The 27,366-nt window shown below is 46.2% G+C and overlaps 2 protein-coding genes across 20 annotated transcripts in view; one reads left to right on the top strand and one right to left on the bottom strand.

Annotated features, from left to right (window-relative positions):
* SLC6A6 (solute carrier family 6 member 6) overlaps positions 1-17,203 on the top strand; it is a 54,965-nt gene extending 37,762 nt beyond the window's left edge. For all 11 annotated transcript variants that reach the window (XM_068907260.1, XM_068907263.1, XM_068907265.1 and 8 more), the window contains 9 exons: positions 1,410-1,513; positions 1,627-1,751; positions 6,096-6,208; positions 8,273-8,410; positions 9,540-9,642; positions 10,525-10,625; positions 11,297-11,467; positions 13,259-13,395; positions 16,926-17,203. In XM_068907260.1, coding sequence (XP_068763361.1) covers positions 1,410-1,513; positions 1,627-1,751; positions 6,096-6,208; positions 8,273-8,410; positions 9,540-9,642; positions 10,525-10,625; positions 11,297-11,467; positions 13,259-13,395; positions 16,926-16,935 — 1,002 coding nt within the window. In that variant the 3' untranslated portion in view covers positions 16,936-17,203. The remainder of the gene's footprint in view (positions 1-1,409; positions 1,514-1,626; positions 1,752-6,095; positions 6,209-8,272; positions 8,411-9,539; positions 9,643-10,524; positions 10,626-11,296; positions 11,468-13,258; positions 13,396-16,925) is intronic.
* A 5,115-nt stretch (positions 17,204-22,318) lies between these two features.
* The window catches only part of GRIP2 (glutamate receptor interacting protein 2), a 306,845-nt gene continuing 301,797 nt past the window's right edge, over positions 22,319-27,366 (bottom strand). For 7 of the 9 annotated variants that reach the window (XM_068907123.1, XM_068907122.1, XM_009669298.2 and 4 more), the window contains exons 23-24: positions 27,215-27,361; positions 22,319-24,704 (exon numbers count right to left, since the gene is read on the bottom strand). In XM_068907123.1, the coding sequence (XP_068763224.1) occupies positions 24,507-24,704; positions 27,215-27,361 (345 nt within the window). In that variant the 3' untranslated portion in view covers positions 22,319-24,506. Of the gene's footprint in view, positions 27,362-27,366 lie in introns of all 9 variants that reach the window. The other 2 variants (XM_068907125.1, XR_693324.2) reach the window with 2 other exon arrangements.

Consider the following 27,366-nt stretch of genomic DNA (forward strand, 5'->3'; position numbering starts at 1 on the left):
TGGGAGCTAGGCTTCCTTTTTCTGTGTAGGCTACGAGTAGATAAAGATTCCTGTCTGGGCTCACATAGTGCAAATAAATGGCACCTCAACAGATCAGCGTCACTTCAGCCAACAGTGATCACATGAGAAACGCAAAACAATGCGACGCAATACAAAAAAGGAAGGACAAGAACACATCTTTTAAAATAACGAAATGTTGGTCACCCTGAGAATAATGTATTTTTTTGATATGTCTTTCTAATGAGTATTTGATTAAAACAAAAACTGCACTGGTAGCTAAATAACTGCAGCAGAAGTGTAATTGAAAGAAACATTGTGGAAATTTGGTTCATTCTCTAGTCTCTCTCTCTTTATACAAAACACCCTCTTTATAGCAGATGTTGTGTTTTATGAATGCATCTTCTTCTTTTATGGATCTCTATCATTTTTATGATGTACTATTAACCCCTAAGCCCAGAGTGACAGCTGACGAATGTAGAAGAGATTCACATGAGCTGGCAGGCTCCTCTCCCACAGTGAGTTGTTTAGGTTATCTCAGACTGTCCGGCAAAAGCATCATCTCCAAGGAGATACTAGTCAGCAGGGTGCTGAAAAGTAATGGTGGGAGGGAAGAAATGATGGTCTGCAGTCTTAATTCTCACTTATTCAGCTGTCCTGGGTGGTTTCCAGTGGCATTAGCAAACTTGCATTAACAGAAAGAAGTTGTGAATAAATAGACTCAGTGGATGAATTTGATGGCTTACTATGTATTTACTAACACAGTTCACAGTGTAATGTTATATCATTCTGTGTGGGCTTTTTTTAGTATCAGAAGGAATCATGAGACTGAGATGAGATACACTTCCTGTAGTTTAAAGTGCATGATATTTCATTTGATTTTTTCCCCATTCCTATGGCTTTTTATCTTGCGTTTGAACTGTTAGAAAAACAGCCAGAAAGTGAAAAAAAAAACCCAAAGAAAAAAAAAACCAAAAACCCTGTTTCTCCAGCTTTTCACGTTCTCAGTGTAGTGACTCTGTAGGCTGATTCTAACTGAAATGAGTTAAAACAGAGGTGAGCAATTTTACTGCATTTCATAGTGCACTGGAATGCATTTATTTTTGCATCAACAGGAAGGATCGGTTGAATGACTAAGAGACTAGAAATACTGAGCATTTCTGGGGAGGGGACACTGGGACTGTTGAAGAGATGATGTGCTTGTGGGCTCTGATGCTAACTATTTTCTTTTCCCAACAAAAGTCGAATTTGCAAATGTGATGTTCTCTTTCCCTTTCTCCCTGACCTGATAGCTATTCTCTTCAGTGGAAGCAAGTATTTTGTTGGTATTGCATAGTTTGAACTGTGTATTTGCGTTGAGTGTTGCAATGCAATGACGCCTGTAGTAACAATCTTTCCATCTTTCCCTTTAGGTCTGGATAGATGCAGGGACACAAATCTTCTTCTCATATGCAATCTGCTTAGGAGCAATGACTTCCCTGGGGAGCTACAACAAGTACAAATACAACTGCTATAGGCAAGTTTCCATCCAAGGGGGTTTAGTGTTTTAGCTAAATGATGTAAATAAAGTAGGGACAATGGGTTAATTTTTTTTTAATTAACTTGCTCCATGACATATGTGTGACTTAGGGACTGTTTGCTGCTGGGATGCCTGAACAGTGGTACCAGTTTTGTGTCTGGCTTCGCAATTTTTTCCGTCCTGGGCTTCATGGCACAAGAGCAAGGGGTGAACATTGCTGATGTGGCAGAGTCAGGTACGATGGTATTGGTGGCAGTGGTGGTGGGCACTGCCGCCTAGCGTGTGAGCAAAGTTCTGCAGACTCAATCAGCTAACACCTAAGCAATTAAAAACAGAACAAGATTTCCCATAATCTCCAGAAAAATAAGCACATTCACACCGGTTGATTTGGGCTTGCATCTAGAGCAGTGACGGTTAGCAGTGGGTTATGTCGTTTACTCTGTCTTGATTAACAGGGCAGTAAGCACATTTCGTAGAGGGTGTTAATCCATTTCAGTTGAGATTAGCGCTAAGATAACCACACCATTATCTAGGGTCCAGAAACGTCACTGATTCGAAAATTTATTCCATCCTTCTTATCAGGCTACCTTTATTTCCACTCAAGTGCAAATAGCCAGTATTTATGTATTTTCATAGCTTAAGTTTTGCTTGCTCACAGTGGGAATATTATCTTGGCCTTTTGAAGGGACACGCGTTCCCAAGTCTCGTTGAAAGGCAAGAGACGTTGGAGAACTAATTCTCTTGGGTTCGGTGGACCATTTCGTCCGCAGTAACTCTAGTTGTTGCAGTCCTGCCTTTAGCACATGTAGCTTCAGGATGAGGTTGATACAATTGTGAGAAGTCCATTTTGAAACGGTCTGTACCCTTAGAGTCGTCCCTGATTCGGAACGTGTTCTTGCCGTTGATATTCAGCCACGCGCATGCGGCTAGAGGAGGCTAAATCCTCACAGCATGTGAATATATCTCGGACAATATAGATGACATTTTTCTTCTGTGCATGTCTTATCCGTACAGGCAGCTGTAGCAACGCGTTTTCAAGTAGATGGTGAACAGACAGGGTAGATGGGCATTACCAGCCCCAGGAATTCAAAAATAACAAGTCAGGCCTCAACAGGCACAAGGCAGGCTTAAAGCTAATCAGATTCATACAGTGTCACCTCAGTGTGCTTTTACCATTTCTTTCTGATTTTTTTGAGCAATTATAATTCACCTGTATAGTATTTGAAAGCTTTTCTCTGCACACATACCATTTAAAAAAAAAAAAAACCCAGATTATCATCTGTCTTCTAATCATATGACTCCAGGAGTTAAGTCTTTATGAAAAATACCTCACATTACAAGGGCTAATGAAAAACTAATGAGGCTGGTGGCACCGCTGGATTCTTGGGTGGCTAAAATTGGCATAGCTCTTGCGATTGCAATTAGTTAAGTCTCTTGGCCATAATGATTATTTTTATCAGAGGTTGATTGCTTTATTTGAGTACAGGAAGCAAGGGAAAATTCCTACTGAATAAATTGTAAATAGCCCCACTTTTTAAATACGTAGGTGGATCAATTCCAAGAGTAGTGTCTTTAAGTATTTACACATTGATTTTTTTTTTTTCTGGTCAATATTTATTCTAATTTTGATTAATTAAATCCACGGATAAACAGGCAGCTATATTCCTGTTGCTTGGCATTTTGTAAGTCCAATAATTTCACAGTAGCACTGCATTATTTTTTGGAAATCAAATAATTTAATAGCAGCACTGCACTATTAAGCAATGTTTAAATGCAAATTAACTGATGGATCTGGGGCTTACAGAGCTTTTCCCCCCCCCCCCCCCATCAAGAGCTCAAAAAGCGTTTTTCAAAGGGGACTGGCGTGATCCCGGTTTCATACCTGGGACAGCAGTGGCGCTGTGTCGTTTCAGAACGCGACTTTGGGCTCGTTGCAGATTTTGTCGTTGGCCCCTTCGGGTTTTCTAGTTTGAGTAGTTAAGTTCAGCCCTAGCTGGCCGCAGCCAGACGTCGCCACCGTCTCAGCCGGTCGGGGAAGGGGGGCTGCTGCCCGTCGCCGCCGGCTGCTCTGGCGACATCCCCAGGGAGGCTTTGCCGCGGCCGAAACGGTCCCCAGGGGTGGGGGTCACTCGCTGCCTCCCTCAGCGGAGCTCGCGTCACGCGACGTCCCAGCCGCTCCCCTGCGGCAGCGCGGGCCGGCGGCTCGTCCGCCGCCTCCCGGCGGGTTCGGTCCCTCCTGCCCGGTGCTCGACACCCCTTATTTCCCCGTTAGGCTCCTGTGAGCTGACGGCGGAGGGGGGAGAAACGCCAATGAACGTGCTCTCAGCAGACCCTTGCGCAGCCCTCCTGGGACACCCGCTCGTGAGAGGCGGGAGCCCGGGCAGCGCCCGCTGCTACGGGACCAGCGTTAAAACGGTCCCAAGACCAGCCTTGGCTTAATCCCATTTGCCAGCCGAGTCCGGTTAAGCAGGCCGGGCTGCGGCGCCTCGGCTCGCACGCGCCCCTCCGCAGCGCCTGCGGCCACCGCTCCTCGGCCCGCGGGCCGCGTTCCCAGCGGGGCCTCGTCCCCCGGCCGCAAACGGCCCGCCAAAAACCCCATCCCTGCCAGCACCCGCGTTCCACATCAAAAACAGCTTTAAAACTCCTTAACGGGGTTCCCTATGGGCTTTTTTTTTTTTTCCCCTATTTCTATTCTATTAGTTTCACAGGAGAGTAAGAGCTAGCGCAGCGCTTCGGGCCCCTAGGCCGTACCACCGCGCGAGGCCCCTTCCCCTGGGCGAAGCATGCGGCGGCAGTTCAGGCAGTTTGAGTGAGGGCAGCTGGCTTTTTTTGTTGTTGTTTTTGGTTTTTTTTGCATTTGTCTCACCCCCTCGGCACAGACAAACTGCAAATGCCATCCTGGAGCAGTTCCTCCTGGGGGAGGGTGTACTGCATCCACAAATCGGGACGGGCTGGAGCGGGGTCGGGGAGGGGGAAAGCCACCCCCCCCCCAACACACACACACACACACACACACACACAAATTTTAGACAGCCACCAATTTTTTTTTTTTTTGGTATCTTCTGTCGTATAAAATCCTAGCTGTGTTTCATTTTAAATAAAATTAGTTGCTCGATTGTTGGCTAATTTGTATTTATTTCTGTTCAGGTATTTTTCAGTGACTTAAAGTTTTCTTTAGTTTTTGGGGGGGAAAAAGTCTTTTTTCTTTTTTTTTCTTTTTTTTAACTTCTTCCCCTCGCTTCTTTTTCCATCTTTCTTGTGGCAAAGGAAAAGTGGGAGGTAGGAAGAGCAGCTCTAGAGATTTTTTTTCCGGTACAGATTAGAGAAGAGAATTCAGTCCCCGCACTGCAGCAGTGGGGGGGAAAAAAAGAGAAATCCTTCCCTCGTTGCAAACAAAGTTTTACTTACATCTGCTTAAAAAGCATGGGAAATACTGGTTTTTAAGGCTCCTTCAAAACAAAAAAAAAAGCAAGAGGCATTCCCAGGTTTAACGTGACGGCCCCTGCCGGCGCCGGCGGTAAATGCCGGCTCCGCAGCGCTCCTGTCTCCCGCTTGGAGCGGGCTCTTCCTCTCTCGGTGCAAAACGCTGTCGGGAGCGGTGGCCGGGCAGCACCCGAGTGCCGCGGGCGCTGCCCCTGCAGCCCGGCGCGCGGCGGGTCCGCCTGCGGCTGCCGGCCTCTCCCATCCTGCTGCCCCGGAGCAGGCCGGACCCAGCCTAACGGCTAGGCTTTTGTTTCCCGTGCCAGGAGCTTTAGTGCCAGCCCCGATGGTGATCCCAGACTGGGCCATCTCGCGGTTGCTCCTGACGGTGGTGCTACCCAGGGTCCCGGCGGCAGGCCGGCTGCGTAGTGGGGCACGATAGCATCCGAGCGGGGGGAGTGATTTTTTTTTTTTTTCCTTGACACCAGTCATTCCTAGGAGCGGGAGGCACTTTTCCAGGGAGCCAGGCACAGGTGCTCTAGCCAGGACTAGCCTGCTCGCTTCAGTGCAGGGTTTGCAGAGGAGCTGCCCGTCTCCTGGAGCGCAACTCCCCCCCTCCCCAACCCTCCTTCCGGAAAATCATGCAGGGTTTGGAGTTGGCCCACGGTGGGAGGTGGCGGGTGCTGTAGTGCCGATCCCGGGGAGCCTTTGGAGCAGAGTCCCTTCCCTGCATGCAAAAGAGTTTCATCATCATCATCTTCATCGTGCTCATGGGGGCTAGCGACGGGATTTTGCCATTCCCCTGCGACCCCCCCCCCCCTCGGCCCCCACCCCCCTCCCCGCTCCGGCGCTGCAGCCGCGCGGGGCAGGTGTAGGAACAGATCCATTACGGGCATGTTTGAGACAGATGTTAAAACTGGTGGTCTGTTAGCAACGGCCTCGGGGGGTTGCCTGTGGTTTCTGCTGTAGTCATGCGTGCTTCGTTTTCAGATAAAAGAGCCAAACTGTTTCACTTCTGGTATTTCCAGCCGCGTTTGGATTTATCTGAACGGAACCAGGCATTCCTGCATTTGAGTGTGCCTACCTCTGCCAAAGAGCTGGTACTTACTATTTCTCTTCCCTTCCCTTCCCCCTTTCCTATTTTCTCTTTCTCCTCTAGGTCCAGGCCTGGCCTTCATTGCCTACCCAAAAGCCGTGTCCATGATGCCGCTGCCCACCTTTTGGGCAATCCTTTTTTTTATTATGCTTCTGTTGCTTGGACTGGATAGCCAGGTGAGTATGTTCGGTAAGAGAGATGTGGCTTATCGGTGCAAAAATGTGATCGACTGTGTATGTGATAGCCAATGGATGATAGCCTATAGAAATCTGTTGCAGGGTACTTTGTGCCATTGCACTCAGTTGGAGGTGCACTATGTGAGCACCTTCGTTAAAACACTTTGTAGGAATTAATAGCTACAAGGAATACAGGCTCCCACGGTTGCCACCTGCCAAAGAAATGCAAAGTCATTTATGAGGCGCAAAAAGCACAATGGTTTTTGGACGGTATATCCAAGGCAACCTCGCAAACTGTTAGAGGGCAGAAAACCATCCTCTTGTCATTGGCCTCGTTCTCAGAGATACTGAACAGCTTGGGATCCTGCAGCTTCTCCGGTGTCAGCCTGCCCTCAGCACCTCCGAGCGGGCCAGGGAGCATCTCAGAACGGTTCCTGCTCTCCTACTTGCATAGCACATGCTGCTATTAATTAGTGAGGATGAAAAAATCAGAAAGTTCAGTCCAAGGATTTTTAGGCTCTTTTTCCCAGTGGTTGCTTATAAGAATGTTGGACTGAATACCACAAAAGAACCAGTAAATCATTTCTAGATAGTCCACTTACAAGGAAACAAATGTGACTACGGTTTATGCAGTGACTACACATTTGAAATTGCTAAAGTTTCAGGGCAACAGGCAGCTTTCTGCACTCAAATGGAAAGTAACTAAGATTACAAAAACCTCACTGACAAGGGTGAAATGTTTGTTTAGCCTAAATCCTCCCCCATATGAAGAAAGCTCTATAAATGGATTTTTACTCAGTTGTTGTGCACTTGTCTATTATAATTTTGATTTTCCATTTGTCCTAAATTGCTCTTTATGGCTTAATCTTTGAACTCCAGTGAGCAACTTTCAATCACTCCAAAATGAATTTGAAAGTGCCCAGTCCTGTGGTTCAGCAAGCCTGTACTTATGCAAATTGGAAGCTGTCTAGTAATTTTAAAAAGCTCCTGGCTGCGTAGAATGATTAAAACTAATTGGAGCGCTTAATTTCTCTCCTCCAGCCCTCCTTTTTTTTGGAGTGCAGTCAAGCAGGTTTCTGGAATGCCAGAGCAATTTAAGATCAAATCAGACCAAAGGAAATGGTTGCATTTATAAAGAAAACCAGTTTTACAGAAGTCTACAGCAACAAGACAGAGAGCAACAAAATCTGGTGGTGTATTTGCAGAAGTGCCCTGTAATAACTTGCTCTTTTTGACCAGGAGCTGAAGTCCCATTTACAGGGCACTTCTGGGCACTCTAAGAGTCATATAGACACTGGGTAGGAAGAAGATACTTTGTCTTGCATAAATTAAGATTTTAGCTAACCTGTTCAGGGCCGCGCTTTTGTTATACACGTGCAAGTAGCTTACCAAATTTTTGTACGGGAAATGTATCAACAGATCTGTTATTGTTAAACAAGCATCCCATAGCCTGAGTCATAAGTACTCTGCGCGCAGGTTTAGGAAAGACAACTTCAGTCAAGAAGGGCTGCCTATCAAAGCCTGCTTTCCACTGGCTGGATTTTCACTAGCAAAACCAAGAGTGGCATTATATCTAATTGTGGAATGAGGTAAAATAGTATCTGTGAGGTGCTGGGGCACATCGAAGAAAAGATACTGAGAGGTACTGTCCTCGCTCCGGAGGCTTAGGCTTTTTTGAGAGTTTTTCACTCTGCCTCTTTGCTAGCGCACATCTCATATTCATCTGGAGCAGCTATGGCGTGAAAGCCACATAAGTGCCTTCCTGTCATCGAATTAAGTTCCTTTATCCCTGTGGTTTGCATTTACAGAGTCCCTTTAGAAGTTCATAAGGATGCTAGGAAATGAACGGCAATTCTGAAACCTTGTTCCAAACTGAAAACTACCCCCACACTTCAACCTTTGGGTTGTAAGGGGTGGATCCTGCGTTACTGGTTCAGAGTAGTGTTTTGCCACAGAGTACAGTTCCAGTGTTGCCGTGGAGTGTTTGTTTAATTATGAGCTAGGATAAAATGCCTGGTGGGTGTTTTTCGAGTCACATTTCTTTGTTGTCCTTTTCTCCTTTAGTTTGTTGAAGTTGAAGGACAGATCACGTCATTAGTTGATCTGCACCCATCCTTCCTAAGGAAGGGTTACCGACGGGAAATCTTCATCGCTATAGTATGTTTCCTTAGCTATCTTCTGGGACTAACTATGGTGACTGAGGTAAGTTACACAGATGCTGAAATAGTCTTCATTTTCGGTCACTGCATAGACCAATTTACACTACAAATCAAACTGCACAGAATTAGGCAATCCGAAAAACAGGGTTCTTGAGACCCCCAGAACCTCTTTCATCTCTCGACCTGAAAGCGTTTTGAAAGAGAGCTAAATACTCCCCCCTTTTCAGTGTGAGGAGTCGAGAACTGAAATCTCATTAATTCCAATCTGATCTAAGGTACTAATCAACATGAGTATGAATATTAACATCTGGCTCCAAATGATGAAACGCAATGGGCACCTTCAGTAAAGCAGATTAAGATTCCATCCAGTGCATGCAGGGAAACAGATTTTAATCTTAGTTACACAGATTTGAATCAATTGTATACCCTTGGATTTATTCTAGTATAAACAAGACTGGAATATGTTCCAGTGGCTGCACTGATATTTATCTCCAAAATAAAATTCAAGACAGATTTTAAAAATGACTAGAAGAGGACCGTTGTGGGAGTTAAAATACTACCTGTAACAGCGGTGCCTAGCAAACTCAGTTTTTCAAGCAGAGGTGCAGGGTATATACAGTTCCATGTAGTGAGAGCAATGGGTCTAGCAGTTCAGTATTAAGCTGAAAAAAAGAGTTGGCAAGACGCGCTCTTGTGATGAAAGGCAGTCCTTCCACTCAGTTCATAAATGAGGACCCTCCTGATGAGCTAACTTGCATTTTTTTAGTATTTTGGGGGCATTTATCTAAAAGATCTGTTATTTCTTTACGTCATTTGTTTCTATAAATGCCCACCCTAAAATACTTTTAAGAAGGAAAGACTTACGCGTCTCAGTCGATTATACTAAGTGGCTTAGTTTTGGTTAATCGTCTTCTTCTTTAGAGTGCTTTCTATAGTAAACAAGCGTATTCTCTGGGGAAGAAAATGCCAGGTGTTTGCCTTACCTAGCTGTTTGACATCATTGCTGCTTGTTAGCGAGCAGTCATAAAGATAGGTTAGTAGATGTTACTTGACATAAAGAAGTGCCTCGCAAGCAGTTGCTGTTCACAAACATATTTTATTTGGAGCTGGGCCTGGACTGCTCAGGGTTTTTTTCCTGCTGGATCCTAATCCATGATGCATCTCTTTTACAGGGTGGCATGTATGTTTTTCAACTCTTTGACTACTATGCAGCTAGTGGTGTATGCCTTTTGTGGGTTGCATTCTTTGAATGTATTGCTGTAGCCTGGGTTTATGGTAAGTGAGAATCCTTTCATCTAATACCTTTTGATGAGTCAGTGACAATTTTGCTAGCCAAACATTTAACAGTTAGCCATTCCACAGTCGTCTTCCCAGCAGCAGACTCTTGCCATAAATATAAATTTGCACTGACCTCTTGGAGGCAATCTGAGATCAAGCCAGTCCCGAGTGTTTTTCGTTAAAAAAAAATGAGTGCTTTTCCATTGCTGATTAAGAAAGGCACAATTAAGCATTTACATGTGTTAAGTTTAGAGATGAGCGTTAAAAGTTTGGCCAGCCGTGAAAACTTCTGTTTGTCTCTCAAAAAATTTCCTTTCAAAGCTGTCTGCAGGGGTCAAGCCAACCAAATAGAAAATATGAGAAGAAAGCCAATGGAAAGTGCATTCTGTCCTGTTATTTCCAAGCGGTGCTGATTGCCAAAGCCTGGCAGTAGCCTCAATTGCTTCCTGAGACAGTAGCTTTGGAGGGATCAGAAAATGTTTGCAATTTGAGATTGGTCATTTCCCTAATTCTTCACTCGTTCTGTCTCCTTAAAAAGGCAAAACCAAAAAAAGCCTGCATTTTGGATCAAATTTCCATAGAGCCTGGGTGTACCATTTGCTGTTGTGTCCTTCCCGTGATGATCCCTCCAGCATGTTCAGAGATTGGAGGGTGGAGCGTGTGTGATGGAGGGTGGAGGGCCATTTTTGAGGGTTTCAGCTGCTCATCCTTTTGAGGGAATATGTTTGACACCCTCATCTTCAGGCTCTCATGAGACAGGGGGTTATTCTTCCCTTCAGGCAGCCCTCAGGACCTAGGAAGGCAGCTGTAATCCTGCTTAATCCTTAGCGTAATCCACTACCTTACACAGCTGATAAATGTGCTCACTGTCCATTACAGGCGCTGATAATATTTATGATGCCATTGAGGATATGATTGGATACAGACCTGGTCCTTGGATGAAATGGAGCTGGATCGTGATCACACCAGTTCTCTGTGTGGTGAGTACTGACCCTGCTGTTTCACGTCTTCCATGTTGCAGGACCAAGCCTCCATCTTGTTGTTTCTCTTTAACTGAACTGCTGCATTCTGAGGCTTGAACATACTCCTCCAAGACATGACCTTTGTCGATGTTACCTGTCAACGTGACATCTCTCTGCTGTGCCTGTGCAAAATGTAGCCGGCTAAATCTAGGTGGATTTTTCTTCGGCTTGGCAAATGTTAGCTTCATGACATAGACAACTCACTCTCCAAAAAGCACTCCCTGCTCTAAGTAATAGGACTACGAGGCCATTTTAATGAAAAGATCTCAGCAGTGTGAGGCAGACACCTAGTTTGGAATATTTCATTTGCTGCGAAGAACATCCCAGTAAGCTCTTTGCAATGTACAGCAAGTTGTTTAGCCCTGAAAAGCCCCAGGAAGCGTGCTGCGGCTGCTCAGCACCATCTGTCGGCGCCCTGTTGTCAAGCAACACTGCCTATAAGCAGATGCAGAGGGCTCTTTCAGTAATTTAAGTGGCTGAATGATTGCTTCACTGGCTTAAAATACGTTGTGTGTCCGTCAGCTCTGCCTTTCGCTGCCTGTCTTCCTTAGCGCCAGTGGTAACACCAGAGCCTTGCTGCTTTCAGCACTTTTTGAGCCTCACTTTGTTTTCCTTTCTCTTCCACACAGGGGTGCTTTATCTTTTCTTTGGCCAAGTACAAACCACTGACCTACAACAAGGTCTACACATACCCAGACTGGGCAATTGGCCTGGGCTGGGTTCTTGCCCTTTCCTCCATGATCTGCATCCCTATGGTGATGGTCATCCGCATCATACAGTCAGATGGGTCACTCATTGAGGTAAGGACCACCTTAAGGACCCTCCTTATGGGGCAGAGACTGGCTCAGATGTGGGAGGGTGAATTCAGGTCTGAGTTGGGCGGGAGGAGGTTCTCTTTGCATTTGACGACAACTCCAGGTGATTTGCTTTAACAGAAACTGGGAAAAGAGAGATCCCATGGTCGGGGGAAGTAGCCCTCACCTCTCCTTACTTTAAGAGACCGGGCTGCTTATAGGGCATATGGGCCGCAACATGCTGCCTTTCCTCATCAGCTCGATAAGTTAGACCGTAACGTGACCAGGTGTGTAGCCTATGTGTACAGTTGTCTGTGTAGAGGAGAAAGGGAGCTTTAACTTGCTCTGTTTTACACAAAATAAGCGGAACGGTTGCAAAACTGGCACCTTGTCCAGGTAGGGCAAAGTTGGCTACCTCTCCTGCAGCAAATGCAAATAAGACTGTTAAAGATCACCTGTCCTTTTGGCAAACAGTAGAAGCAGAACAAACACAAAGCCTTCTGGCCTCAAACAAACACCAGATGATTTTACTTGCCTTCCACTTCTGCAGTTTTCAGCTTGGCAAATTGTTGCCTTCGTGTGCAGACAAGCACGCAAAGCCTTTCTTTGCTGCTCTCGAGCCAGCTGGGAAAAGGAAGCACCGTCCTAAAGATCATTGGGAAGCTGGATAGAGCTAGACCCGGATCAAACCCTGCTGTCTAAGAGCTCATTGAATGTCAGGGAAATTCAGATACACCTGTAGATTCTGTGGCTCTCAGGCATTGCCTTCACTCTGAGGGGGCTGAACAGAAATCAAACCCCGGTGCCAACGTGCTTCACTTTTTAGCCGTTTTCATTTTCCAATTAGTCAAAATCAAAACACTGGATGCAGATTCCCTTGAGCTTTGGAAATCTTGGATTCAGATTCAGACTTGACAGTGTGGAGTCGCTCAAGTTCAGATCTTAATGCAATCTCCTGCCCTTCACATTTCAGCACTGGTTCTCCTGGCTTGTTTTTCTTCCAGGAGAAAGTTTTTAGAGATTGTGCAAGCATTAAGCTTAGCACTTCTCTTCTGAGGTTTCGGTTTAGTTTTGTTTTTCCCTAGTGAGACCGTCTGATATGCAGAGCAGGATATTGGAGGAGAAAGTGGGATACTTTGGGTTAGAAAAAGAAGAGGGAATAAAATGAAAAAGGAACATTTCCTGGAGCAGAGACACTCGAATGTTTTCCTCCAAGTGTTAATAGTCTTTTTCAGCTGCGGCCAGAACATTCTCTTGAGTGTTTATTTTCCTGCCTACATTGTCACCATCTATTGAGAGAAAAGTCTAAAAGAAGCCAAAACACTCCTCAAAAACCATGTTAGGAAAGAGAAGAGAGTAAACACTGGTCAGATGCCATTTAGTTCGTCCTTTGTGAACGGCGATGTAGGAGAGAAGTTGCCACTTGGCCAAGAACTGTTGGACTGAAAGGCAGAGTTGTTTCTGAATGAGGAAGTGCAATTCGAGGAGCAGCTGCAGCACAGAAAATCCAGCATCCAGGAGGCTGGCTAACCCTCTTCATGTCCTCTGGTCTGTCCACCTTCCCAGCCTGAAGTCAAGCTCTGCAGCTGAGTGGAAGTCCAAAAGGAGCATATGGACGTGGTACCCCACTCACCATCAGGGCTGTAGCATTGTCCCCATCGTGCTTGCAGTCACACAGCATATGCACACCTCGGATGCCACTTGCTGCCTTCCTGGGGTTGCTATGTCCTCCACCCTGCGCGCGGAGAGGAGACAGTTGTCTTTTGCCTTCTCACCTTTGCTTTCTTTCCCTTTCAGAGGATAAAAGCGGTGGCTGCCCCTAAGGAAGTGAATCGGTGGTCCAAAGAAACGGAGAGCAGCACCCCCTTCTGCTCCAATGGAACATCAAATGGCGGATTGATCAAGCCAACTCATATCATTGTGGAAACCATGATGTGAGCTCTCTCTGTGAGAGGATAAACCTGCTTTAACTGCCGTTTACTAACCATAGATTCTCATAGGACCAGGTTTACAGAGCTTTATATTTGCACTAGGATTTATTTTTATTTCTCACAGAGAAAGTTATTTTTTGTGTGTGTTTTTTTTTTTAATATTTTGTAAGGTAATCACAGCAGATGTCTCTCTGTAGAGGGAGAGCTTTCATATCAGACTAGACATATTACAGGAATTTACTATTATTGGGTTTTTTTTAAATATATATATATCTTTATCTCTAAATCTTATACACCTTACCACTTGAATTGATTGTCTTGCCAGCAATATATTCAAGTCTCAAAAAGCAATTTTAGGTGCTGGTATGGTTGGGAGCAGGGTAACCTACAGAACACACAGAACGAGCTCTGTTGAGAGACTAAGAGAAAAAGACACTGTTTCAAAAGACTTTTCAAAGGTGTAGTATTTCCACCCTCTGGTTCAGTTGTGGTAAACGACAGGCTTCAGCGTCCCATCAGGAAAAAGGGTACAGTTATGTTTCTCATAGTCCCTGGAAAAAGATACAGCCAATCAGCTGGAGCAGAAAGATTGAGAAGGAGGCAGAGAAGTTTGGTGTGGAAAGGCTCATAGCTGCCCTGTCCGAGCATGATGTTGGGACCCTGTCACCCAAACAAGAGAAGGATTTTTAGGAAGGCATTTGCCAGATTTGGCATGGTTCATGCTTTTTTTTTTTTTTTTTTTTTTTTTAACTTAGATGAAATGCTTGGCTGTTTGTGCATGAGTAAGGGGAACTGAGGTGCTGCTCCTTAGTTTCCCCATGCAGCATACTTTAGCTGAAGTATCGCTGGTGTAAACTTGAATTCTGCAAAACGAGGCTAGCAGGCTGTCCCTGAGACAGTGGGGGCAAGTGCTGGTGAAAAGCAGCACCTGTGTTCTTGGTGCTTCAAATGTTTCCTTGGTCATTGGTTTGCTTGGTAACTATCGGACTTTGTTTTAGGGCAAAAAAAACAAAACAAAACAAAACCCTTTTGGACTCTGACTGTCCAAAGGTGAACATGAACTAGATCATTCCCGACCGTAAGAGCAAAGCCCCTCACCTACGCCCACCGTAACCTGTATTTATAACAGACACATGGTTAATAATAATAGTAATGAAGATAATAATATGACTCAGCAAACAGGTGCTTTTCATCCATGTAGCTAAAAAAAATGCTTTACCAAGTGTGGTAACCAAGATTTGCTTTATTTATTTATTTAGGGGAGTTGGGTGGGGAAACAGCTATAATGGCCAAGTACCTCGTCCCATGTTGCTAAAAAGTAGCAGTGGACCTAGACACAGATTGCCCAGTCTCCTAGCCTGTCTTGGGTTAGACTGTAATTATTCTGGGGTGAGGGAGGGCTAACATATTTTTATGAGGCCTGTGAAGCTAACTCCTGAAGAAATTGAGCTTAAGGGCTTTTAAGTTAAAGCAAAGGAAACACATAAGATCTTGAAAGATTTTTTTTTTTTTTGTATGCGGTCACACAGAATTGCGTACCGTTGCAGGTTAAACTAAGGAATAAAGAGAAACCACTACAAGGACTGTAGAAATGGAAGTGCAGCAGTTGAAGTGGGCAGATAATGCCATGGGGAATTGCTCCCTGAAGGCTGTCCAAAAGATGGACAGTCCCCTCCTCTCCCCTTTGTATTTGTTTTTCCTTCTGTTTTCTTTAAACTTGAGCAAGTTGTGCTGGGAACAGGTTTTTCTGGAGAAAGTCTGCCTTTTCTAGTGGGCATTGTATTTGAGGGAGAATTTTTTTTTTCTTCTTATGATACCACAATTAGGCCATCCAAAGGTATCTAGAGGACGTGCTTGATAAAAACAAGAGTTTGTATCTGCTTATTCTACTGTCAGCTTAGGCTGTCAGGGTGGGTTTTGTCATTCAAACAGGAACATATCCAGTTCTTAACATTCCTATGCAGTAGTTTTATTTTTCTTTAATATGCCATGGACTAACTGGCCACATCAGCACAAATACTTGTTGATTAACTTGGTATTACTGTAAAAGAGGAGGAGTGATTTAAATCTAAGAGATGGACCAAAAGCAAAGAAAAGAAAACCCCAAAAGTGGCTGCATCTATACATTTTTTTCCATTTTTTTTTCTAATTTGAATTTGTGCATATTTTAAATCAGATAACTGACTTGCAGAAAGAAATTAGCCACTGCAGTGTTGCTTTTGTTTTCTTTTCTGGTTATTGTTATCGATTAAACTTTTTCACAGCTGGCGATGACAATTATCATATTTTACCTCTGGGCCAGTGGCAAGAGCCATCCCAAGGCCTTGAGAATCTCACTGGAGAAATTTTGCTTTTTTTTTTTTTTTCTTTTAATAAAACCTTTAGCTGTCAAAGGCACAAAAGTGGAATGAAAGGTAACTCTCGTAGTGGGCTTTGACTCGGACTCTCATTCTGGCGTTGCAGTTCGTGCCTGCAGTAAGCAGGCACGCTTCCCTGGTTAAGATGGGAGTAGCAGGTAAGGAGTCTAAATTAATGGTTTAGGGAGTGCAGGGGAAACACTGACGCTTGATTTTTTGTTTGGTTGTTTTTGATACACTGTCATACATCTGCATTTGAGATTTGTTTGCACATTAGTTTCATGCTGCATAGCTGAGACAAACTTTAGTTCGGGAAAAAGGAAAAATGGTTTGGCTACATGAAAAATGTCTCTGGTAAGTCAGGTGGATATTGAGCCATCTCCCGCCTCGTGGAGAGCATCTTTGCGTTAAGAACCAGAGGGCTAATACTGCACCTTTAAAAGTACAACTAATAGAGAACCAGAACCCAGCCCCATTTCGATATAAACTGTGCCATTCAAATCAGTCGCTTCCATGTACCAAGTGAAAGGAAAAAAAAAAAAGTCTTGCACATATGCAACAACCTCACTGAAACGTTCGCTATGTAACTTCTCTGGCCCCGCTGTGCTCTTTAGCATGGCTGCAAAGAAGGGCCGGGATTCATGAAGCGTGACTAAATCATTGTTTTGGGAAAATAGTCCCTCTCCCCAATTCCTTCCCCTCCAGAAAAAAAATAAAAAATAAGGGTTTTTTTTAATCTCTGGGTTTTGAGTTCCCAATGAGCACGTTCACTTTTTTTTTTTTTTAACAGTTTTGGTTTTTTCTAACACTTTTTTCTGAACTTTTTTCTTGGTGATAAATTTGCATTTCAACATGATCTGCTGCCAAATTCATTAAAAATAATTTTTTTAAAAAAAGGTCTGTATTTTCTACCTATTTATGATTGCAAATACAACTGATTTTTTTTTCCTAACTTGTTTAAACTTTTGTGACCTATTTTACCTGTTTTATGTAAATGAGGAACTCTATATTAAAATATCATGACTAGTCATAGATGAACTGGTTTGGATCCAGGGAGAAATTAGTCTGGCTTTTGGCATGAAATCTTTAGAACCAAATCTCACTGAGTTTAAAACCAGAATAAAACAAAACAAAAAGCCACACTTTTTCATAGTTCATGCATCTTTGTGTTCACAGGTTCTTCTGAGACTGGAAATGGCAGGTTTTCAGCAGTATTTATTTTCAGCTGAACTGAAATTGGGAGATACTAGAAATGTAAAGGGGAACATTTATCCCACAAGCTTCTCAGACCTGTTCCTTATCGTTCTCAACTTTCCAAACTTCAGTTTGTTTTCAGTTCACCTATCACTAGTTATGATATCACTGAATGGGCATCTATTGTAAGGGACTTTACCAGTAGTCTGTATTTCGGTATTTAAACAGTATGATTTCATAAATAGAACTGTTTTTTATTATTGTTGTTGTTGTTATTGTTCTCGTTTTCCTTTTTTATCTGTAGTTTTCCTTTTCATCTGGTCCAAAAACAGATCCCCACACTTAGAAAAGTCCTCTCTCAAAAGTGTGAGTTACTAGGTCCACAATGGATTTGTTCTTGTGTTAGAAATGAAAACATAAAAGCCAAACGGCTGGGTTTTTTTTTTTGTTTTTTGTTTTTTCCATCCAAAGCAATGCCGGTGTTGGACCTGCAGTAGCAAAGCAGTTCGTGGCGCGGAGTTAGCAGCTAGGAAGGGTCTGCTGGAAGAGGAGGTGGAGCAGGAAAACTGATTTTTCCCACTGCTCTTGGGGAGTGGAGGAAAAGAGAAAGAAACTCGCAACCTTCTGCTCATTGTAACACAAAAACCCATCAGCAGAGCCTTTTTGCCACCATCCAGATAGCACCTGCGGCAGCTAGCTGGAGCACCAGCTCATGTTCAGTCTGGCGTGCAGCCTCCTCTCTCAATTGCAGATACTCCCAGTTCCTCATTTCTGTTGCGCTGTTAGACAACTCAAGTAGATCTGCAGACAGATGGACATTTCCATTCGCTAGGCCCTTTACCGGTCTCCGCTCAAGTCTGCTTTTCTTTGCTAAGGAGCCTTACAGTTTTGGTGAGGTCGTGCTTGTCACGTTTGGGTTCAAAGCGCCTACCTGCTGCTACCAACGGCAAAGCTCCACCAGAGGACTTTAACATTTTGAATAACCGATTCTTAGCTTCTGCGTCTTGTGGTCACTGCAGGATCACAGGCAGAGGCATAGTGTATATAAAGTGTTAAATAAGCTGTGTATTGAATGGAGTGGACAAGTTAGCTAAGCAGTTCAAGTACACTTGGAAGAAAGATGACCCTGACATCATATCCAGGAGATTCAATGCAAGTTGCTCACGTTCAGTTAAAAAAAAATAAATCTGTGCTTAAGTAGAATATTATGTGAAGTCTTCCACCCACCCACTCACCCACCCAGCCACAAAAGTGGGTCATCATTGGGGACATCATTGCTTCTATTTCTAGGCTGCAAATTACGCCTATAGGTTTTGCAGACCTAGCTGGGATGAGGATTGAGAAAGTTCAGGCACTTCTCATCTGCAAAGAAAGAGCGAGCCTACCTGCTGGGGAGCCCAAACTGCCTATTCTAAATTGGCCATGCTGGGTGGGGGGGGGGCTGTAATGGGGGGGGGGGGAGCGGGGGGCTGTGATGACACCGGCCGAGACTAGGGCTGCACTGAGAGGGACAGGCTCGAGGCTGGACTGGAGGATGCGCTGGGCTCCTGGAGAGCTTGGTGTGGTCTCCAGTGGCTGCCCTGGCCTTGCTTCCTTCAGGATCACCATCCAAAGCCCTGTGGTTAGATTTCATGTGTAGTTGTGTATTTGCATGAGCAAAGGTTGGGAATTGTCAGAGCCTAATAGCAATTTTTTTTCTTTTACTCAAGACAAGCTGAAGAAGAACTAAACTCATTGGGTTGAGTCCCTACCGTAGCTAGCGCCAAACAAGCCTTACTCAAGAAATAGGGATGCCTAAGAATGGCACTAACTGTTGCAAAAGAGGCCTCCTAATCTGCATGCTTTGATCACCAAAAAAAAAAAAACCAACAAAAAAAAATTGATATCAATGGTCAATATAAGTTGACTGGAAAATTTGCTCAAGGAAGACGCCCAACATAACCAATGCTAGGTCTAGCTAGGCATTGCTATGTTCACTCCTGCCCCACCACCGGGTCATTACTCTTGCCATCCATTCCCAAAATAAAACTATTCACAGGCAATGGTTCCCTGCTTTAAAAAAAAAAAAAAAAGGCAAAACAAAACACTTACTTTCTGAACGTGTTTTTTTCCTATTAAAAAATGAACGGGGTGGGGGGGAAGTCAACTTTTTGTGTTTTTTGCAATTGTCACTACAAATTGGCTATTTAAATTAAGTCCTAAAACAAGAGCTGAAAAAGCTCCAGGCATGCTCTGAATAAGCCAAAAAAAAAAAAAAAGTCAAAATATATTTGAATAAGAAAAAAAAAGGAAAAGTCAAAATTTTGCAGATTGAAAAACATGAAGAAAACACCCTCCCCCCCCCAAAAAAAAAAAAAAGTGAAAAATTTTGTGACAGGTTTTGCATTTGGAAAAGCTGCTGACCTTCCTGGTATCACTAGGCTATTGCCTCGCAATACAGCCATGTGCTCTTGGCACTGCTCCTCTGTCATCATTTGAAATAATCAGAAAAACCTGTCCGAAGTAAAGTAGTTGCCACAAGCTTTACAAAGCCCCAAGGATTAAAAGTGAAGCGGATTGGAGGCAGTTTTCAAAAAAAAAAGCGAGTGTGCAGTGCTTCCCCAGGCTGGCCTGGCTCCGCAGGCACTGCGGTGCTGGGCAGTGCCGCCGGCTTTGCCCTACGCAGCCCAGGCAAAGCTGGTGCTGGACTTGAGAAAGCAGAAGGAAAAGTGGGGGAAAAATGCCAAAAAAAAAAAAAAAAAAAAAAGAAGAAGAAAAGAAAAAAAAAATGCAATAAAGCTAAAGGGCAGCATGTGTGTATGTGGGAGAAGGCTTCACGCCTGTAGCATAGTACATGTTAGCATGATACATATTGTTTCTAAAGCTCTTGCATCTGCTTCTGCAGTTGAGATGTTGAAAATATTTTTTTTTTTAATTCACTATATAAAGGAAAAAAATGAGAACAGTGGCAAAATTGTGTTGAGAGGCTTAAAAAAAAACAAAAACCCCCGAGGGGGGGGCAAGTAGAGTGCATTTGCCATCCGCTCCTGGGCTGGAAGCCCGCAACGGTCTCTCGGCATTGCAGCATCCCAGGACTGTTCTGAAACGCTCCGTGTTCGATAGGATGTTGTTTTTCTCCAGTGTGCTGTTGTGATTTTTTACCTGATCGGTTTCCAGGGACTTCACATTATAAGAGGTGGTCCATCTTGTTTGATGTATTTGCCTAAAAAAACAGTGGTGGTTTTTTTTTTTTTTAATTTAAATTCCTAGCAACTGTGACGACAGTAATGTGATGAGTACCACATGAAACAAGGAGAGTCCTCCAGTGACGGTCTCCTTAAAACCGTCAGCTGAACTTTTTTAAAAAAAAAAAAACTTACAAATTTTTTTAAAACATTTTAAAACTCTTTGTGTGTGTGTGTGTGTTCCAAGAAGGACTATTTGTATTTGAAAAAGATCCTGGAGTGTAATTTAATCCTAAAACCCTAGCCTTTGTGGATATGGTAAATGTTAGTATTTTGCAGTTTCTGTTTTGCTTTTTAGATAAATAAAATGTATATGGATATTTTTAAGTCATCTTTGCTTTTTTAGATGAGTTTGTAATCACCTTATAACAGAAAATAAAACTTTCCTTTATAAACCAGACAGGCTCACAGATGCTTCTGTCAGATTGAGTCACTCGACTTGAACTTTAGACTTACGTAGTGCGGTTTTTCTTTTTTTCCCCCCCACAAAATTTGCCACACATACACACATACACGCACACGTGCATTTCTGTGTGTGGTTTATTTCTATATATATGCGTGCATTTACACACACACACACACACACACACACACACACACACACACACACGCTCCCCCCCACACACACACTTTGGAGCACATTCCTGAATGACCTTATCAAGCCTCTTAGGTTTACACTTGCCCCCCCATAGTTACAACAGGTATTTTTTAAACCTAATGCTCAAGGCCCTGCACTTTTCAGGTTCGTCGGCAGGCTTCAATACGTTCCCTGGATATTTAGTCAGATTTAACCACGAATTTGGGAGCAGAGGAGGAGGGACCAAGGCTTCATTTCGGGCTCACCCAGCCCATGGTGGTCCTTACTCCTTCGCTGGTGCTGCTTTTTTCCCCCCTTTAGCAGCACCCTTTGGCCACGTCCCCCTTCTTAAAAGGCAGCAAGAAGGTAGGGAAAAGGCGGGCGTTAGCGGTCCCCCCTCGACCGTCCCAGGGCACTGCACTGCCCCGCGTGCTCCGTGGGTCCAAATGCATCGCAACAGCCCAACGGGGTGGGGGGGGAAGCTAGCCGTTTATGGCCATGAGCATTTGAGGCTAGCCGATGGCTTTTTCGGTTAGGCGGATGCAAATTAAGCCAGCGAGGCCATGCTGGGGCCTCCAATTTCTCTAATTGAAGGAAGACGAGCACGCTTAGGTGGCTGTTATTTTTGAAACGCCCTGGCGCCGAGGCTTAGCCCCACTGCCTGCTGCGCTGGGGGCTGTCGGGCGCAGCGGTCGTGGGCGGAGGGCCCCGACCCGGCCATCGCCCCTTCCCGGGCCCCCCAAATTCCTGGATTTGTCCTTTGTGGACACTGCCGCCGCAGCACCTGCACCCGCTTGGCACGCGCTGCAGCGCCTCTCCCCAGTGCTTGCGCACACCAAAACCACGCGCACAGCCGGAAAGCAAGGCGACAGGCACGCCTTCACCCTCGGACCCCACGTTAGGCTGTTTCTGCAGCCAGCTTTCCCTGACGCGTAGGCAGCGATTGCAGAAGCGTGCCAGACGGTTAAATAAATCAAAAAATGTAAGCGCAGCAGCAAGGTGGTGCAAAAGGGCTCCATCGGGCTGCCGGCCCCGGTCGGCGGCTGCAGCGGGGTGACTTTCGCGGGGCAGGGGGGGACGCGTTGCACGCGGAGGCGCCTGGCAGCGCACAGCAGGCAGGCAGCACCGTGCTAACCTTTGCCTGCTGCACGGGGGAGGCAGCGGGGGCGCACGCGCCCGGCCCCCCGCGCCCACCACCTCGCGTGAGCACCCAGCGCCGCGGCCGGCTCCGAGCGGCTTCGGTGAGCGCCCGGCGCCAGCGGCCTCGGTCGGCAGCGGCCAGCGATGACCGATAAGGCCTGTTTACGGCAACGAGCGGTTCCCTGCGGGGCGCAACCTCTGCAAACACCCGCGTTAACCACCGGCGGACGAAGGGTTGCAGACGGCGGCGCCGTCCCCCCTCCCCAGCAAAGCTGCCCGCGCGCCCGCTGCCTCGGGTCCCTCGAGGTCCTTCATAACCAGCATCCCTCTAGGGCAAATTTGACCTCAAAGCACGTTAAAATAGGGCTGGAAGCAGAGCGTTGCCTCACTTTTCGTCCTCTAGCAGAAAGGGACGTGGGAACAGAGAGAAAGGCATTTCATTTGCTTTTATTTAATTAAAAAAAAAAAAAGGCAAAGTCATTGCAATCCCATTTAAATACAGAGATTTACAAATAGGTCCAAAACAGGACTAAAATATTCTTTGAAATGCTGTACTTTTAAATATTGTGCTTTCATAGATACATAAGAAAATTAGCATATAAAAATACTTTACAAGGAATACACTCTAATATATGGATAAAAATACACATTTAAGTAATGCATTTCATCTTAATATCATTCAAAATGCATAGGAAGGGATACAAGGACCAAGTTTTTCTTCCTTTTTTTTTTTTAAAGCCTTTAATAAAAGTCTTCATTAAAAACCTATGAGAAGCCCCCGTGAGCTTCCGCTGCTCAGAATATTGCATATAAAAACACTTTCGGCCGCACTGTCAATGCTCCACAGTATCAATTATGGCACGTTATCTAGTAGTGGCAGCAATGGTATGGGATATTGCATACTCGAAGAGAAAATGGCTACGACGACAAATAGCTGGATGGGGGGCTGGACGCGCGTTGCGAAGAAACACCCCGACACTTGGAGCTACTGAGGAGGGGCAGAGTTGGAAACCAGCTCGAGGACGGCTGGGGAAGTTAGTCCTGGCTCAGCCGCGGCACAGCGCGTCGCGTACACCGCTATAGCCTAAACGCACCACGAGCACGGAGACGATGGATAAACCGAAAGGATCGGCGAGGAACAACGGAGGTGGCCGCCAGCTCCTGGGGGGCTGAGGGGCCACCAGAGCTCTCGGAGTCTCCTGTGCCCAAGCCTTGCTGAGATGCCTGGGTCAGGCCCATGCAAGGTCTGCTAGGGCATTAAAATCAGAATAAAGTGCTAATACGTAAAACATGGAGCGGGTGGCCGTGCCGGCCATGGGGAGGAGGACCTCACGGGGAAGGGAGACTTTGCCTACAGAGGGAGACGAGGAGGAAGAGAGAGCAGCCACGGTTGCGTTTTGATCAGGTCGCTGCAGGCAGGTCACGAAACCGATGCAAATCTCACGCCCGTATCGTCAACACAAGGACGGGAGCTCGGAGGCGAGGGCAGGGACTCGGGAAGGCGTCATGCTGATAGCCACAGAGAGGCCGACAACGGGCCAAGGAGGGCAGGCTGCGGGCGAGCACCAAATCCCACTGGCTGCGCGGGAACTCGCGCTGGCGCTGCCGCTCGGGTGACCCCGTCCAGGGCGCACAGAAGAGACAACCTCCAGCTAACCAAGGGCTGCTTGTGCTGCTGCCTGGCAGGAGACAACACAGTTTTATTGATCCAAAACATCGGGGAAAGCCCCTCCGTAGGCGGGTTAAGGACGCTATTCCGCTATTTACTTGCCGACGCAGTCCAGATCTGCAGGCAATAAGGCCCAAACGAGCAAGGTGGCCAGGGATTTGGGCCACCTTCAGGGCCTTTACTCCTGCGTATGGTTTTCTGCTCCGTAAGAAACATGTCAGCACAGATAAACTGCGTTGCTCACTGGAATCGATGGCCAGACAAGGCGCCTCTTCCCGCCGACGGGTGGTGGGTGCGGCGGGGTGGGGGCTGGCAGGAGGCAGCTGCAAACATCCATTTTTGACAAAGAACTGCATCTAGGCACTATCAAGCAAGTTGTGAAGTGCCTTTTCAATAGGGCTCTCCACAGCCCTGCACCAGGAGCGAAAGGGGCTGCGGAAATCAATTTATCAGGAGTGTTTTAAGGGATGCTCTGGGGCAGAGCTGGGTGCAACAGGAAAAGAAAGTCGTTTCAATCTTGCTGTATGTGATAAACCAAGTAAACAAGAAAAAGAATAGCACCATGTGTGTTTACAGGATGGCCCAGACGTAAGGGCAGGGATGGTGTCCAAGGCCAGGAGCTGCCTCCTGACCTCACACCCCCTGGAAGCCAAGGCCCGGACTGGAGGACGCCCGGTGCTGGGGGTGGCTGCGGGGGCTCTCACCCGCTGTCGGTGGCTCGTTCCACCATCAGCGTTCACCACAGCCCAGGATGCTCATCCAGCTCCGTTCAGACCTTCAAAGCAACGTTTGGTGGTCTACAAGCTCAGTGCAGACACACCTCCCCCCTGCAGGTTAGGGTACACACAGCACGTACAAATACCAGCGCAAAACAGGAAAAAACACCCCAAATACCACAACGGCTAGGCAGAAGCCACGGCAGGGCCCAAGGGCACCATCCGCTCGCTCACTCCTCAGAGGGTCTGCACGCTGGGTTTGGGCTCGGTGCCGGTGGCTGGCTGCACCAGCAGCTCTCCGGTCCCCTCCCGGGGAGCACTGGCAGCCAGTGCCAAGGGGTTGCGGCTAATCACCAGGTCCAGCTTATCTCCAGCCTCAGAAATCAGCGGAACGGCCAGGCAGCAGTCAAAGTCTCTTGTGCGGACGTGATTTACCTGCCGGGACGGATTTAGGAGGTGCCATGGGGAGGAACAACAGAAACACCATGTTTGTTAGTCAGAAAACCTAAGGCGAGCACTAAACCCACATCTGTGAAAACACACTACACTGCGGGGGTGCCCTGATTCAGGCTTGCAAGAGATCAGAGAGTGGGGACCCCTCCAACCTGGGCATGTCCTTTTCTTAGCAAGAAACACCACAACAACTGGGAGGGGAAGGGGAAAAAAGGTCTGGATCAGGCATAAATCTTGACTCTGGGTGTCTAGGGCAGCATTAAAGCTATTAAGCTCTGCAGGGCTCAAAACCAGTTCAAGCCTACAAGAGAAAGGTTGCCATTTTCCATGGGTTTTTTTGCCCTTGTGGTTTTTGTTGGCCTTACATCTGTAATACGGGGTACTCAGCACCTAGCAAACACACACAGTTCAGACCCTCGGTCTTTAGCCCACTGTTTGCCAGCTTGGCCAGCATCAGCCTTTAAGAGGCGTGCATCTATGCAGGCTACAGGCAGTAAATCAAGATTACATTGAACAGGTTCTCTCCCCATTTACAGCCTTTGCTTCAGAGGAGTCTGGATGCGCGTCCACACGAACATTTCAGAGTGCCAACCCTCTCTGCAGGTTCCAGCAGTGAAAGAGCTTTTCCCGCTGTCCCTCGCAGAACTTCATGCACATTTCAAGGCTAGGTCACCTGCGAGAACCGCTCCGGCTCTGCCCCAGGACGGAGGGGACTGGCAAACTGCATGGGGGAGGGGAAGCTGGGAAGAGAGAAAGGAATTTCCCACCCATCTTTGGGGCAAACATAATCCCTGGGGCCAGGCTTTGCTTCCTTCACTGGATAAGGGCTGGATGAGTCCATGCAACCCGCACACCCAAAACCCTTCCCCAGGCTTAGTGCCTTAGCTGGGCTCTGTGACAGTGGCAGTGTGCCCCTGCCCCAGTCAGCACCCACACAGTTCAGCTGCCCTGGTCCCAGTACCGGCTCCTTACAGAGAAGTGACTAATGACAACTTTCAGATCACACACCACCAAGGAGAGACAAGACACAAGCTTGCTCTACAACCAGGCAGGCAGTTCCAGTGCAGAAGTCACGTTAGCGCAATGTCGTGCTCTGGCTAATCCATCTAGCGGACGGGCACAGGGCCTGTTAGCAGGGACGTGGGGTTTCGCCAGCCTTCAGTGCTGGAGCTTGCTTGCGGGCAGATCGGTGCGCCCATAATCAGCAGCACAGCGAAGCGTCCTCAGCAATGCATAGCTGTGCTTCTTGCTTGGAGATGCCTGCGCCAGGTCTGCAAAGTCCTCATTCAGCATAGCTGCGCACGTCAAAGTGATGGCAATGGCCGTGTCTTCTTGTAGGTGTAAGTCGTGCAGTGCAGCACGTGGAAGAGGGGGCTCTCAAAAGTCTCCGCTCCACTCCATTTAGGATTTCGGGCACACCTCCCAGAGCACTTGGCACTCACAAAGAGCGACACATCCAACATTCAACAGAAAGGCAGCCCAGAGCCTAATTAGCTTCTTGTTCATTCTTGCACCATCTTTTATTTGAAGCCGAGAAGAAATAATTGTATAGCAGCCAACTGGCTGGAGACCATAACAAGCTTAGACAAGGTTTCCCACAGTGCTGCCAGTTCTCCAGTTACCTGATGTACATAATATATTGGCTCTAATCCTAGTGCTAACAACCCCCGCCTAGAAATTAGTAAAACTAAACATCTTTCTGAGTGTTTCCAAATATGGTCACAATATCTGCATTTCCAAATGGTGGCAATTTTCCATTGGATTGCACTTTCTCAGTTGCTGCTTGAGTTGCCACAAAGATCAAATACTCGTTTTTCATCCGTATAAAGTTCCTCTCCAATCTCCAAAACTCACCCTGCTCTTACTCTCCATCTGGTAGTTAGATATGCCCGAGTTATATTTACTACAGACTGTGCTTTTGACCAGAATTTTTATTCAGTTTCTGCATCAGTCATTTTCAGATCAAGTATCTTTCGAAGAAAAATATCCACGAAAAACACTTTGCTTGAAGGATGTTTCCTAGAAAACTCTGAGTTGTCAAAGGCATGCACAGAACTTCATGAACACCACTTAACTCCACAGGGGCTACACAAGAACAAATATTGGTCAACACAGTCTGGTTCATCCAAAAAATTACCGTCTTAAATGACAAGAAAATGGACTTGGGGCGAGGGGGAAAGCAACAAGGCTTTTTGTTTGTCTATTTTTCGAGGTGCCACAGCTCAAAAAGAGCAGGACTGGGACAGGCTCTGCATGGAAACGTTCCCTGGAATAGGTGTAGTCTACAGTTCAAACCACCTTTGCTATCTAGTGATTTCTTATCATAAAACACAGGTCTCATTGACAGCTTGGTGGTTAGGTGCTCACCTAGTTGGCTAACTATTACCTTTCATTAAAGTTAGTGTTGCCATGGATGGTTCTCACTTCTCTCTTCCTCTCAGCCACTCATTCACTCCGTCCCAGCCTCCAGAACTGCATTTTGCATTTATTACCTGAAGGACTCTGTCATATGGCTTGAGGCCACACTGATCTGCTGGCCCATCCGGACGGACCATATTTACATAGACACCTTTTTCTAACAGGCCGTCTGACACACTGAATCCAAAGTCTTCACTCTCCGGGTCTTTGTGCAGCGTCATCTAGA

This window comes from Struthio camelus, chromosome 14 (assembly GCF_040807025.1).
Source record: "Struthio camelus isolate bStrCam1 chromosome 14, bStrCam1.hap1, whole genome shotgun sequence".
Taxonomy (NCBI): Eukaryota; Metazoa; Chordata; class Aves; order Struthioniformes; family Struthionidae; genus Struthio; species Struthio camelus.